This window comes from Panthera tigris, chromosome E3, assembly GCF_018350195.1.
Source record: "Panthera tigris isolate Pti1 chromosome E3, P.tigris_Pti1_mat1.1, whole genome shotgun sequence".
Classification (NCBI taxonomy): Eukaryota; Metazoa; Chordata; class Mammalia; order Carnivora; family Felidae; genus Panthera; species Panthera tigris.
This window is the reverse complement of record NC_056675.1, coordinates 19,591,496-19,606,749: the sequence shown is the minus strand read 5'-3', so window position 1 is coordinate 19,606,749 and position 15,254 is coordinate 19,591,496. Positions and strand designations below refer to the sequence as shown.

Sequence of the window (15,254 nt, the reverse complement as noted above, 5' to 3'; positions counted from 1 at the left end):
CCACATAGCTGGGAAGGAGTAAGACAGGTTAGTGAATGTGAGCAGCCTGGCTCTCTCACCAGTCCGTTCTTCCGGAAGGTCTGCCTGTGGCTATGATATTGCCCGGAAGCCGCCACTCTGGTTTCCTGCCCTGTCTGCCCCTGGAATGCTGGGAGCAGGCTGGGGACAGGGCTGAGGACAGGCTTGGTGCCCCCATTGTGCGACTCAGTCAGCAATGGCGGGTCGGTCACCCTGCCACGGCCCATCCCTCCTGGTGCTCATGTATCCCCCCCACCCCCACCCCCTGCACACTTGAAGTGGATGGAGGAGAGAACAGGTGCTTCGTTCTTTGTCATTTTACAACCAGGGAAATTGAGGCACAAGACAGTTTGACTGCCGGTCACTTTGTTCGGCATGACCACACGATGAGTTTCTGGTGCAAATGGTCCTCCGTCCTGCCAGCTCCCTCCCTCCTGTCCTCCTGTCTCCTGGGACGTGGAGGGAAGTTTTTAATTCTTGAAACACATGCATACGCAGCTTCCATTAAAGAAAATTTAATGCCACACATATTTGGGTAGGTTTCAGTCTCCGTGCGAGAAAAAAATGATTTCCCCCCCCTTCACCTGCATAAGCCCCCAAAAAGTCTATCCCAATATGATCTTTGCCATTGTCTTGCTTTGTTCTCAGAAAATTAAGCCTATTTTTCCTTAATAATGTGCCACAGTCATTTTTCAGTTCCAGCTCCTGACCAGCTGGGGTGACCCCTATTACATCGGTCTTACGGGCCTGGAGCTGTATGATGAGCGGGGAGAAAAAATCCCTCTGTCGGAAAACAGTATCCTTTCTAGGCAGAAGGGGGACCCCACCCTGACCAAAGGGAACGTGGGAGGGTCGGGGCAGGAGAGGAGACGTCCCTGCAAGAACCAGACCCCGGGACTGAAAATGCCAGGGGACTCTGCTGAGGGTCAGAGGCTGACTCTTGGGAGTCCCAAGGTAACAGGAGTCCCACAAACAGAGAGTCCTGTCGCCCGGGGATTCGGGCGACGGTACCAACTGCACCCCCTCCTGGAGATCCGCAGGTACTTTGGAGTTCTAAAGGCTCTGGCAAGGCCTGCAGGGAGCAGCCTGTGGCCCTGTGTTCAGCCCAGTGAATTCATTGACCATGGTCCTCTTTGTTCAGGGAGCGCCCGCACCAGAACCTGCAAACTATTAGCCCACTGAGTTTTCAAATATTTTAGATTCGTTGCTAGTGTTTTGGAAAGATCAGGGCGTTTCACAGGAACACCTCACTCTTCAGCAGCTCTTGAAAAAATTAGCAATGTTTGAGGCCACAGTCATGCACCACAATGATGGCCGGACCTCGGTATCCACTGCCCTTTCCCCCAAGCATGTCCTTATTGTTTCCTGCCAGGTCCCCCAGACAAATTGCTAATGTTTACTGAGGGCTCATTCGGTGAGGGCTTGTCCCGTGGTACCTGATTTGCCCTCACGACAGTCTCGTGAAGTGAGTGCTGTTAGCCCCATTTTACCAATGAAGACCTGAGACACAGAGAGGTTAAGTAACTTGCCCAAGGTCACACAGCATAGGAGTGAGGACCTGGGAGTCCGGCTCCAGAAACCATGCTCTGACCACTAAGCTGTCATGTGTCTCTTTGACATCACCTGCCTGACCCCTCTGGGCCTTTGCCCTGTGATCCCTGGCCCACCACAGGGACCGGCCAGAGCCGCTCCAACCCCAAAGCCTGCCTTGCACCTATGTGGGATTCCCTGGGTTCCAGTTGGATCCTTTTCTGATCCAGCTTTTCTGCCCTTCCCCCGGTGACACCATCCTCCCCACCTGACAAGTGATTGTTGGTGGTTTTGATTGTTGTTAGTGAGTCCTTGGATATTCAAGGCTGTGTTGATTTTACCGGGCACGCTCACATCCAGTGTCCTCTGAGAGCCTCACATCAATTCTGGGATGTGGAGGTTTTTAATTTTTTTTTTTAACGTTTACTTATTTTTGAGAGAGAGAGCGAGAGAGTGCGAGCGGGGCAGGGTCAGAGAGAGAGGGAGACAGAATCCAAAGCAGGCTCCAGCCTCTGAGCCGTCGGCACAGAGCCCGACACGGGGCTCGAACCCACGAACCGTGAGATCATGACCTGAGCCGAAGTCGGCCGCTTCACCGACTGACCACCCAGGCGCCCCGGACGCGGAGGTTTTTATACCCATTTTACAGATGAGGGAACAGGCCCCAAGGTGCTCTGTGACTTTCCCAAGACCCCAGGTCAGAATGCAGAGCCAGCACTGGACCTGGTTTGTCCAGATCCGCGCTAATGTCCGGGAGTTGAGTGGCCATAGCTGGGCCCGGCTCCCCCCCGCTGCGTCCAGTCTCAGGCTGGTCCCCACATGCCGAGGCCGGGTCCCCTTGGAAAGGAACACCTTAGCCGTTTGTCCTCCACTCTCCAAAGCGTCAGCCACAGATTCTGTTCCTGCCGCCAGCAGTCCCGGTGACACTGCTCTTTCCCCGCCATCCGTCTGCACGGCTCCTCCCCTTTTCTTGAAACTGGTCACCTCCTCCCCACACACCCACCCCCGTTGGCCTCTGTGCTCATTTTCCCTGGCATGTCTAATTTGGCTGTCACTCTTCCGGCTGCCCAGAGCAGCGGACGGCCATTCTGCCCGCCAGCCCCAGCGTCCCCTGGGCCACGCCATCAGCGTGACGAGGCCAGCGGCCGCCAGGGTGGCACGCAGCTGCCAGCACACTGCTTTGGGTTATGGCAGCTTAGAGCCTCCCCAGATATCGCCGCCTTCCCCGACAGCGTGAACTCCCTGGAGGGCGTGTGCGGGGACGTCCGGACGCCCGACAAGCTCATCGACCAAGTGAACGACACCTGCGATGGCAGGCACATGTGGCTGGCTCCCATCCTGCCGGGCCTGGTGGGTTTGCGGGGACTCCCCGCCCCCGGGGTGGGCAGGGCGACTTTGTGTCCTTGGCCTCGGTGACGCGTCTTTGTTCCAGGCGAGTGAATCTCCAACGAACCAAAATGCCCGCGGGCCGTCAGGAAGGCTCACGTCTAGCTAACTAACACTCTGACGGGCACTCTTCGGGGCAAGTTCTTTCTCGGCGCTCTTGGGGTGGTTGCGACAAGAGGCCGCCCACATGGGACTCTGGAGGGCCCGTGCAGCAGCCCCCTCTGCCCTCCCAGCCCCATCCTCTGGCCTCATTCCCTGTGTCTGCTCCGCCTTGAGAGCACCGGGCACCGGACCCCGACCTCTGGCCCCAGATCTGCCTGCCAGCTCTTCAACGGACTCAGTTTTGCAGACCTCAGACCCTCCCACTGGTCCTGCTGGTCACCGGGGGTCTTGGGGGTGGCCTTCACCCACCCGGCTAGAGAGAGAGGAGACAGGCCGGCCGGGCAGGTCGTTCTAGCCCCGCGCCACCCTCTTGCCCGAGTATGTGAGTGCCGCAGGCCCTGGGGCACGCCTGTGACGGCGGAAGTGTCCCCTCCCCCCTCCGCGTGACTGGGCAGGACGACCGGGAGGTACATTTGGCCCTCAGAGCACAGAGACGGCATCAGCAGCTCTGTTGGGGAGCTCTCCAACAGTGTCCCCCCGTGAGCCCCGAGCATCCGTCCCCCCTGAGCAGAGGCCAGCCCCACCGCTGCAGCGGAGAAACACGTCGGTCTCTCAGCCCTGAGACCCGGGCCCCGCCCGCCCACGGCCATCTGGTGTTTGGCCAGCGCGTGTTTTCCCGTCGTCTTTCACTTGGCTTTTGGTGTGAGGTCGTCTGCCCAGCTGTCACTCTCCCAGCTGGACTCTAACGTTTGTTGTTGTTGTTGTTGTTGTTGTTGTTGTTGTTGTTGAGAGAGTACAAGCTGGGGAGGGGCCGAGAGAGAGGGGAACAGAGGATCTGAAGCGAGCTCGGTGCTGAGGGCAGAGACCGACTCGGGGCTTGAACTCATGAGCCCTGAGATCAAGCCCTGAGTCGAAGCCGGACACTCAACCGACTGAACCACCCAGGTGCCCTTGGACTCCAATATTCGTATCTGCTTGAGCCCCTTGGGCAACTGAGTTTGAGGACCTTTATTATTTCCGCGGTGCAGTCAGAAGGCTGCCCCTGCCCCAGCAGTACCCTGGCCCGCCCCCCTGCACTCCCCGACATCCTCTGAGACATTCTGAGGATGGCCGGAGGCCGAGCCCCAGGGCCTGGGGCAAGACGGAGCCTGCAGCCTGCAGCCCGGGGCCAGCACTGACTGCTTTTTGCTTTATTCTGTCGTGCGAGGGGCCCCCTGATATTGGAGAGTCTTTGTGGGGCAGCGGGGGTGGCGGGGGCGGGCGGGGGTGGGGGAAGCTGAAGGTCTGACCTTAGTAGCTGATTCTGCCACTGGTCCCGACACCCCTCCACCACCCCTGCGCCAGGCAGAGATTCAAAGACCCATGCTGGATATTATCCCACACTGCTTTCAGGGCCTGCGCCGTGCTGCTCATTTGTGGTTGGGGAAAGGACAGATCGGGTCAAGGCCGTGCTGATCGCCGGAGACAGTGCTCCTTGACCTGGGGCCCGCCCCTTTGGCCCGCGAAGCGTCTGGCCTGACCTGGGGGAGAGGGAAGGGCGCACCCAATTCTCCGTGGGTATTTAGATGAGGGCCACGCCAGGCCCGAGAAAACAGGCCCTCCCGGAGCCAGCTCAGCGGTTTGTTGCAAACGCAGCCACACGTGACCGGACTCGAGATGGGCTTCCAGGAGACAGAAGGCAGCGGGAGCCCCACGCACCGCGGCCCCAGCAGCCCAGGCGCTGCCCTCCCGCGCCCGCCCGGCTCACCCCTGCCCGCGTCTGGCGCCCCCCGCCCCGCCCCGCGCCTCTGTTTCCAAACATGCCCGTTTTAATGAGTTCTTGCCTCTGACAGGTGAACCGGGTCTATGTGATTTTCGATCTGCCTACCACCGTGTCAATGATCAAACTGTGGAATTATGCAAAAACGCCCCATCGAGGGGTGAAGGAGTTTGGCGTAAGTACTTATTAGCTGGGTTTTTTGAGATAATTATGCTGGTTGGTAATTAGGCTGCCGGCAATTACCATTCGTCGCCGCCGTTTGATTTACTCCTCTCCGTCGCTACCTTGGACACCACTGCCTGTCCTCAGATGCAGGGAAATTCGCCGTCCCATCGTGAATTCAAAACCCGCCTCGAGTGATTTGAATCATCACCCTGAAAAAAAAAACAAACCGAAAGTGGCTTTTCTTTCATCTTGTCTTTTCCAGTCATATTGGTTTAGGGAGTTCTTCGCGCCGGGAGGCAACTCTGGGGCCGGGAGAGCCGGGGCCTCGGGGGCCAGAGGCCCAGATTTGCCTCCCGGCTCGGCCTCGTGGGCTAAAGGTATTTGAAGCCTCCCCGTCCCCGTCTGGTCGAGGGTTGCAAAGATCTGACACCATAACGCGGGCCGGGCTAGCGGGCGAGGCTCGGAGCAGTGACCTGCTTTGCCCGAGGCCGGGGGTAGGGGGGTGGGGGGAAGGGTCCCTATCCCCCCCCACCCCACCCCGGCCACACGGTGCAGCGCCTCCTCTGTCTGTCCAGCTCCTGGTGGACGACTTGCTTGTGTACAACGGGATCCTGGCCATGGTGGGCCACCTGGTGGGGGGCATCCTGCCCACGTGCGAGCCCACGCTGCCCTACCACAACCATCCTCTTCACCGAGGACGCAGACGTGTGCCGCCAGGAGAAACGCACCGCCATCAGGTGCGCCCCGGGCCCACCCCACGGCCTCCCCCACCGGCCCTAACGGGGACGGACGGCAGGGGTCGAACCTTCCTTCCTCTCCCTCCCCCCAGCAATCAGGTGGAGGATCAGGACGTCCAGATGATGAACGAAAACCAAATCATTACCAACTCGAAAAGGAAGCAGAGCGCGGTTGACCCAGGTCAGTGTCGCCTCTCGGCCCAGAGCGTAGCCCTCGGGAGTTAAGGCTGAACGGTCGGGAGCCAGCAGCCCCTGCCCGCCCCTCGGACCCCTCTGCTCCGCCCAGGAGCCCGCCTGGCGGCTGAGCTGGGGCTGTGGGGGCAGAACCCCAGGGGCGACGTGCTTCCCACGTCCCACAGGCGCCTGTGACCCGGTGTGGCTTCCTGGGAGGCAGGCCCTTGGGGCGCAGAGGGAAAAGGCCCCGAAGGGCAGACGTGCTGTATGGAGGCGGCTGGGAAACCAGTGGGGGATGCAGGGGGCGAGGGCTTCCCAGAGGAGGTGCTGTTTGAGCTGCACCCTAAGAGATACGGGGAGCTGGCCAGGCAGAGGGGACAGCGTGGCAAAGGCCCGGAGGCGAGGCAGCAGAGTCGCTGCAGGGGAGGGGACAGGTCGGCGTGCGGGCGCTGGGCTCCGGGGCTGCAGGCGGTGGCCTGGCCAGGCCACCAGGACGGTCCGGACTTCACCCCCAGGGCGTGGGGCCGCCCTCGGTGACTGAGGCTGGGTAACGTCCACCCCTCTGTACTCTCCCCGACAGCACTGCGCCCCAAAACCTGCATAAGCGAGAAGGAGACAGTGCGACGGTGGCGGTGCTGACTGGCGGAGGAGGGAGAGCCGGGCCTCCCGACCGGAGCCGGGCTCTGTCACCGGCCCCGCCCAGCACCCGTGTCGCCCGCCCCCAGACCTCAGCCTCAGCAGCCTGGACTCCGGGGGCTGGAAGAAGGAGTCCCGTCGCGAAAGAGGACTTGGAAAGAGGACTCGCGTGGCACGGCCTTCCTCCGCCTTGCGGCTCGGGGGCTCCCTCCCAGGACACCCAGCTCGGTGCCCTCCCGCAGGACCCAGCAAAGCAGGGCCACACGCACTCACGCCTGTCCCTGCTCAGGCCCAGATGGTGGGGTGGCCGGGGAGGACTTGCTCCCAGCACAGAGTGTGGCTGTCCCGGGCCCGGGGTCAGGCCTCAGACCCCAACAGCAAGGGGAGGGGTGCCAGCAGCTCCCCGCCCCCACGTCCCTCCCTCATCCGGGGGCCGGTGCAGCTGGCTGAGAAGGTGGGACAGTTCCCTGGTCCCCCGAAGGTCTAGCCAGGGCCGCTGCACCCCCCTCACTCATCCCAGGCAAGGAGGACGGATCCCCGGGGACGTGTGTGTCTCATTGGGAAGAGGAAGGGGGCCGTGCCCACCCGCCATGCTGCCAGGCCCACGTGGGACCCGCGGGTGGACAGCTTCACGCCCCAGAAGGCTCCGGACGCAGGGCAGGCCGAGGACCAGGGCCACAACCCCACCCTCGGGCCCCAGAGCCCACCTCCCCTTCCCCTTGAACTCTGTCTGGAGGAGGGCGGCCGCATCCCTGCGGTCTCGCCACGGGCTTCTCTCACTCGCCTCCCCCCGTCTCGCCCGTGCCGGGCGCCCTTGCCTGCGGGCAGCGAGGTGTCTGGTGCCCCCACCCCTTCCCCCCCTCCCGGCAGCTTTTCGCGAGTTGGAAATGTGCCTTGCACCCCCAGCCGAGTGGAGCTCAGAACGCATCTATTTCCATCTATGTAACAAGCCCGGATCAGGGACCTAATTGGTTTCCCAGTGGTGGGTAATTTCTCGTTCCAAATATTAATCCGTTGTTTTCCTGGCGCCCAGCCCGGCCCCGCCGCAGCGCTGTACTCGAAGTACGTTCCTATGCAACCGAGAGCCCGGCAGATACTTTATGAGCTTTGCAGCTTCCGCGGAGCAGCTATGCAAATGCGCTTTTCATTTGGAGCAGGGGGCCGATGCGAAGACGAGGAATTGTTTCTCCCGGAGAAGATCCATCATTGCTGCAGCTCCCCTGCTCACCTCCCAGATGGGGCGGGTGCCCCCAAGGCCTGTGGGCTCCCAGGAGAGCCGAGGCTTGGGGGGAGTCGGGGGCTGATCAGGCCGGCGCTTGGGGACCAAAACAGGTGCCACGACTTTAAAGGCTGTCACGGCTTCCCGTCCCCACCTGAGGCTGGGGCCCGGGTCAGACTGTCGGGGAGATTGCTCGAGCAGCGCACACGCTCCCAGAATCTCCACTGATGTTTATAATAATTGTATGCACCATGCAATTTAGGAGGGGGAAAAAAAAAAGCTGTACAGGCATTAACTCTAAAATAAATTTCTATTTTTTTCTCTTGCAAAATCAATAAAAGATGTTATTAAGAATCTGGTCTGACGTACTGGGTTTGGGGTCAGACGGAGGGAGCCTGTGCCGCCTCCAGGAACTGAGGCTGGCTGAGTGGCACAGGCAAGTCCCCTCTCTGAGCCCCCCACCCCCCCCCCCGCTGTCTCCACCTGCAAATGGGGGCATGATCCTGGTAAACGATAGAAGCCCACACGTATGTAGTGGTTGTTTTGTGTCCGGCGCTCATTTAATCCACATAACAACCCCACGGGGTAGGCGCTATTATGATCCTCCTTTCACAGATGAGAGAATTGAGGCACAGAGCGGTTGAGCGGCTTGCCCAAGATACACAGCTTTGGAAGCCATCAGCGCGCAAATCCTGGGACAGCCCCAGGAGAGCTGAGGCGGGGTGAAATCCCCGGGTCGGTGGCCCTGCAGTTTCCCCGAGGCTTATGTGGATCCTTGAAGCCAAGCCCCCCCCCCCCCAATGCCAGACTCCTGGGCCACCTCCTGTGGTTTCCGGCTCCCCTGCTTCCCCCAGAGGTGAGCCTTGGTTGGGGGCTCTTGGCATCTGGAGAGAGCCGCCCTCGGCGGGGGGGGAAGGGGGGAAGAAGGCTCATTTGGGGGCGGGTGTCTGGGCTACAGCTCAGGGGCCAGGGAGCGCCTTGGTGCTGAGCAGGGGGCCCCTCGGAAACCCCACCCCCTCCCCTGACCAGCCCCCCCACCCCACCGCTTGCCTCTGAGCTCCTGCCCAGACAGAGGGGCCCTGCCCTGCCCAGCGACCCCGTGTTGGAGAGCCTCCCCCTACTGGAGGGCATGCAAGCCCTTCCGGCCCTCCTGTGGGGTGGGAGGCCCCGGGGGCCCTGCTCTGACGACGTCGGGGAGCAAAGCTGGCCCAGGAGGGTCCCCTTAACAGGGCAGCGCAGGCCCCGACTAGGGGGTGATCGCGTCTCAGCTCCAATGGTCTGGAGATGCCTTCAAGGACTTTACGAGAAGCCAGAAATCCAGGTGTTTTTATTTTTTTTTAATGCGAAAATCCAACTTTAAAAAAAAAATTTTTTTTTTAACGTTTATTTATTTTTCAGACAGAGAGAGACACAGCATGAACGGGGGAGGGGCAGAGAGAGAGGGAAACACAGAATTGGAAGCAGGCTCCAGGCTCTGAGCCATCAGCCCAGAGCCCGACGCGGGGCTCGAACCCGCGGACCGCGAGATCGTGACCTGAGCCGAAGTCGGACGCTTAACCGACTGAGCCACCCAGGCGCCCTGAAAATCCAACTTTTAAATGTTGGCTCAGCTTAACCAAGCACACGCCAAGCGAGCCAAACGGGTTACAAGCCTTGTGTAGCCCACCCTCCACCCCAGCCCCCTCCCTCCCTCAGCATGAAGGCCAGCGCCCCCTCCCTTTCGGGTCCCCCTGAAAGCCACAGTCCCCCCTCCAAGACCGTGGGTCCCCGAATGCCCCTCAGCTGGTTCCTCCCCAGGGGGTCCAAGGAGGGAGGGGATCATGCCCTCAGACCCCCCTGGGCACAGAGGCAGGGGTTGGCCCGGTGACCTGTGTGTGCTGGAGGTGACAGTCCCCCCCTCCCCCCCCAGCATCCCTGGTGGGAGAACAGAGGCGAATCCTGGTCCCTGTTCAGCCCCGGGCATAAGTTTCCACAAAGCTATCCCTGTGGGCTCAGGGCCATACCCGCGCCCGGTCGTGGGTCACAGCTCTCGGCCGAGGCTGACAGGAGAGTTCCAGAAGAGCAGCAGGGGCTCCGGAGGAACCTCCCCGCAGGCCTCTGTCCCCCTGGGCACCTGCCTCCTCTGTCCAGCAGTGGGGAGGTCCTGCTTCTGTTTGTTCATTCGTCTCCGGACGGTTCCAGCCCTGGACCCACAACCTCGGAAGGACCCACGTGGTCCCCAGGAGACCACCGGGGCTATTTCCGCAGTCAGGAGGCGGCCGCCCCCCCCGCCTGGGAGTGTTTGCCGCGACATCCTGGGTCCCTCTCCAAGCCTCACCTCCCACCCCACCTAGAGTCCCTTTCTGAGGCCCCCGGACCCACTTGGCCTCTGAGCGAAACAGCAGAACACGGTCTGGCGGCTCAGCCCGCCCGGGTCCGGTGGCTGTGCGGGGTCTGGGCCCCATTACGGCCACTGGAGCCCGGGCACAGGCTCTCCGGGACACCACACCCCCACAGCCCCTCCGTGTCAGGCCCTGCCTGCTTCCCTCACCGCCACGGCCCTGCAAGGCGCCAGAGCTTGAGCGGGTGACGACGGTGCCATGGGGCCCGGCGGGGGGTCGGGGGGTGCCAGGCCGCCTGGCCATCCAGAGGGTTCTCCTGGGGCCACGCAACCCAAGCCTCTGGGGTCCGGTCAGCAACAGGCCCAGGCCCGGGGCCGGAAGAGGCAGACGTGGCCTCCGTCCAACGGGTCACGTGTCCCCATGTGCCGTGGGGCTCACCGCAGGCGCGTCCCTGGACCTCTGTGTGATGCGAGGCGTTCGTGACACCACCGCCAGGCCCCCAGCCTCCGGGAAACTGCTCCGCTCACAGCCGCTGCCGGAGGCCGACCTCTGGCAGTCACCTTTCGCGACAGCACCACAAAAATACCAACTTCACCCCCTGCACCTCCGGCCTCCCTCGGCTTCCCTTCCCAGAGGGCAGACACACCTGCCGAGTCCCACGACTAAGCCCATTTGCCGGGTGTGCAAACTGAGGCTTTCGTAATGAAATCGTGTCGTTGGGGCTCAGGACTTCAAGGCCGCCCAGCACGGGGCCCGGGCTCCTCACCAGAGTCACTCGGCGCCACCTTCCACCTGACCTTTCAGACCTTCGGGACGACCTCCGAGCCTCAGCTGGTTGGCCCAGGAGGGGCATTGGCCTTAGAGCAGAGGCGGGTGTTTTAGCCCATCTCCTCCTCCTCCTCCCCCCCTCCTCCCCCTCTCCTCCCCCTCCCCCTCCTCCCCCTCCCCCTCCCTCTCCTCCTCCTTCCCCTCCTCCTCCCCCTCCTCCCCATCCTCCTCCTCCCCCTCCTCCCCCTCCCCCTCCTCCCCCTCCCCCTCCCTCTCCTCCTCCTTCCCCTCCTCCTCCCCCTCCTCCCCCCCTCCTCCCCCTCTCCTCCCCCTCCCCCTCCTCCCCCTCCCCCTCCCTCTCCTCCTCCTTCCCCTCCTCCTCCCCCTCCTCCCCATCCTCCTCCTCCCCCTCCTCCCCCTCCACCTCCTCCCCCTCCCCGTCCTCCTCCTCCCCCTCTGCCTCCTCCCCCTCCCCCTGCTGCCCTCCCTCTCCTCCCCCTTCCCCTCCTCCTCTCCTCCTCTTTCCTCCCCCTCCCCTGTCCCTCCTCCCCTCTCCCTCCTCCTCTCCCTCTCCTCCCCCTCCCCCCTTCCCCTCCTCCCCCTCCCCCTCCTCCCCCTCCCCCTCCTCCCCCTCCCCCCTCCCCCTCCCCCTCCCCCTCCTCCCCCTCCCCCTCCCCCTCCTCCCCCTCCTCCCCCTCCTCCTCTGCCAGCTCCTGCCCCTGCTCTGTTCATTCTTTCCACCCCCGGCCTCCTCTCCCCAAACCTCCCTGCCTGCACCCCCCATGCCGCCCACACTCAGCCTGGAGGTTTCCAGGGGGATCAGGAGGGTCCGAGGACGGGGGCTTGGGGTGATGGCACTTCTCCCGCACCAGACCCCCTTCCTGACCCGTCCCGGTGGCCGCCCACTCCCCTGCCAGGCCTCTGGCATCAGCCCAGCCACCGGCCTCCCTTAAGGCAGAGGCTCAGACGGTGTCGGTCCACGACGAAATGTGGCCCCAAAAGCAATTACCCAGCTATGGCGGGCGGGGCTGTGTGGGAACAGGGCAGAGGTCCCGCGCCGGGATTTCCTGTCTGTCCATGCAGTAAATCCCCGCACGGAGGAGATTGGTTTTTCCTCATGACTGATGGTCCCCGGCCGGGCTGAGTTTGTCCTCAAACCTGCGGCGAGATCGTCCACCGGTGCGGCGGAGCGATTTGTTCGCTGCCCACAGCCCTTGAGCGACGGGTGAGCGGAGCTAAGCTCCAGCCCCGCCCCCGCCCCCCAAGCGTGTGCCTCGGGCCGCGTCTCCGGTGGTTTGGGGTCACGGATTTTTCTAATTCAGCCACTCAGAGGACACCTGTTCCTGAGTCCCGCCGCTGCCCCGTGCGGCCCACAGTGTCCCTGCCTGCACGGCGTCAAAGCCCAAACAGGAGCCGCAGAGAAAAGCCAGCCCAGCCCAGGCGCCCCTCGGGCCCTCACCCGTCCCCAGGCCACACTATGGCTACTTACCTCGTCCCCGGTGCCACCGCAGCCTAAGCCCCCACCATCTCCCACCAGGCCCCGCTGCAGTCCCCTCTCTGGTCACCCTGCCCCCGCCTTGCACCCCACCTCCCAGGCCTTCCCCACGCGCAACCAGGAGGAACTTGCCCAAATGCAGAGCTGACCGCGTCCTCCTCTGAAAAGCCTCCTGCCAGGGGCTCCCTGTGGCCTTCCAGGTGAAGGGCGCACTTTGTGCCGTAACCCACACGCCCCGAAGGCTCTGACCCCCGACGACCAACTGCTCCGCAGCAGACCTCGTGCCCTCAGCCTGAGCTGCAAGCGCTGTGTCCTGTCACGGCGCCGCACCCAGCATTCCTCTCAACCCCAGGGCCTTTGCACAGGCTCTGGCTTCTGCCCAAACTCCCTGGCGGCTTCCTTCCGTCCCTGCTGCAATGGCCCTTCCTGAGAGGCCCACCCTCACGGCTCCAGCATAAACCAGGCCTCCCCTGGGGGTGCTTCCATAGCATTTCCCCCACTCGGAGGTGATACTTTTGTTGCTAGAATTATTTGAGTGGTCTCTGTCTCCTCACTGGAATAGAAACTCCACGAGGGTGAACATCAGGTCCTCCTGACTCACCGCGGCAGCTCCAGGGCGCCGTCATGCCTGGCGCATAGAAGCCGCTCAGCCGGTAGTTCCCAGATGAAGGGGGCCCACCGCAGGTCGGGGGTGGTCTCGGGCAGGTGTGGATGGGCGCTGAGCAGACCCCCTTGTACGGGTGCGCGTACAAAGCGCTGACTCAAGCTTGTACGATGCCGGTGGGTGCACGTGAGCCCAGGGGGTGTGGACCCAGCGACGCGGGGCGCAGGCATCCAGGGCAGACCAATACGTGCTCATCCGGGCACTTCCCACCTTCAAACCCCAGGTCCTCCCTCCCCGCCCCCCCCCCCACCAGGTTCAGGCAGACGGTGGCATTTGCCCCCTGTGTGAACACAACCCTCCCAGGAACTCTCGGTAGGGACCCACTGGGACCACGCATCCGGCCCGCCTGCAAATGCTTCCTTTTGTCTCACCAGCAGCCTTCCTGCTGCAGGCTCCACGGGCCTGAAAGACGGCTCGTTCTCCCCTCCTGCCCAACAGGTGCCCAGACAGAGAGGAGGACTTGAAGCCAGAGTGGCCCCGTGAGCCTCCTGGCCCGTGCAGGGGGTAAGAAAGGCCTTGGCTTGAGCCGTCCGCACACCATAATCACAAACTACTTGCACGATTATTTATTGAATATTTTTCTTCAAGCCAGCTCTGTCTTTTTTACTTAAATGCCTATTTTTGGTTTCATCCTAAGCAACAGCGTCTGTGAGATCGTGACACCGATGTGCCCGTTACACGTTTTTTCCTAATACACATGTACATGAACACAACTATTAAAATAGGTTGAAATTTTGCCTACGTGTCAATTCAGATCATCTCCTGGACGTCTGTGGTCCAGCCGCCAAGTACAGAAGGACCTCGGGTGAGAAGGAAGGACCCCAAGATGCCGGGTGCCCTGGGGGCCCAGCCCCACGTCTACAAGTGGTGTCGTCTTGCCCAGAGGCCAAAGCCCCAACTCCTTGCCCTGACGTTCAAGACCTTTGTAAGGGGACCCCAATGTCCCACCCAGAGCCATTTCCCTGAGAGCCCCACACAGTAGGTCTGCAATATTTGCCAATATTTGCCAAATGAATGGAAAATGGATTAATGAATGGCCCGCGTGATTAGTCAACGCATGCATAATGAATGAGCACACACCTCCGCGCGGGTGTCTGCTGGGATCTGAGACTCAACTGAACCCGCGCCTGACCCAAGCCCCAAATCTGAGAGTCTTTGCCAACTTTCCCTTCCTCCCACAGCAGTCTGTTGATTTCTGCCCCCTGACTAGCTCCTGAATCCGCCCTCATGGTCCCATCCCTTGGGGCCACCGTGCAAGCCAGACCACCCTCTTCCCTCCCCTCGAACATCGTAGGATAAAGGGGGGTGCGGTGCTCAGGAAGCACCGAGCTTCCCAAGGAGGCTCCGTGTCCTTCTGCCTGGCTCCCCCGTCCTCCTCACACCCCGTGGCTCTCCCTTCTCTCCACACCTGCCGTCTAGACTGTTGTAAAGTTCCTAGAACATTCCAGCTTTCTTCCTCTCCATGGAATGGATGTCTTGCCTAGCTGACATCTAGACAACCTTCTTTTTCCCAAAGGAGCCCTCCTGACCACCATCTCCTCCTCCCTCCCCTAGGAGGTGCTGCCTTTGGCACCCCCCCCCCCCAGCCCCTAACTTTCCCTCATCGAGAAAAGAGCAAACACTAACAAAGCACTCACTATATGCCTGGCTCTGTTCTAAGTGCTTTGCGTGTATTAGCTCACTTAACCCTCATGACAGCTGCAAGAGGTAGGTATAATGATTATCCCCATGTGCCCATGGGGAGGAGGCACAGAGAGGTTAGGTCACTTGCTTAAGGTCTCACGTGGAGGAGCTGGAATCTAAACCCAGGCTGCCTCGGGGCGCCGGGGGGGCTCAGTCGGTTAAGGGTCCGACTTCCGCCTAGGTCACGATCTCGCCGTGATGAGTTCGAGCCCCGCATCGGGCTCTGTGCTGACAGCTCAGAGCCCGGAGCCTGTTTCAGATTCTGTCTTCCTCTCTCTCTGCCCCTTCCCCACTCTCACTCTCTCTCTCTCTCTCTCAAAAATAAATAAACATTAAAAAAAATTGTTGGGGCGCCTGGGTGGCTCGGTCGGTTAAGCGTCCGACTTCGGCTCAGGTCACGATCTCGCGGTCCGTGAGTTCGAGCCCCGCGTCGGGCTCTGTGCTGACAGCTCAGAGCCTGGAGCCTGTTTCAGATTCTGTGTCTCCCTCTCTCTGACCCTCCCCTGTTCATGGTCTGTCTCTCCCTGTCTCAAAAATAAATAAAACGTTAAAAACAATTAAAAATAAATAAATAAATAAAATTGTTTTTAACCCAGG

The 15,254-nt window shown here is 61.6% G+C and overlaps 1 protein-coding gene across 1 annotated transcript in view; it reads left to right on the top strand.

The window, feature by feature from the left end:
* The window catches only part of KATNIP (katanin interacting protein), a 193,290-nt gene extending 185,242 nt beyond the window's left edge, over positions 1-8,048 (top strand). The window contains 7 exon segments of the mRNA XM_042972321.1: positions 704-814; positions 2,759-2,898; positions 4,869-4,970; positions 5,536-5,637; positions 5,639-5,697; positions 5,790-5,878; positions 6,452-8,048. Coding sequence (XP_042828255.1) covers positions 704-814; positions 2,759-2,898; positions 4,869-4,970; positions 5,536-5,637; positions 5,639-5,697; positions 5,790-5,878; positions 6,452-6,510 — 662 coding nt within the window. The 3' untranslated portion in view covers positions 6,511-8,048.
* Positions 8,049-15,254: the final 7,206 nt, after the last annotated feature.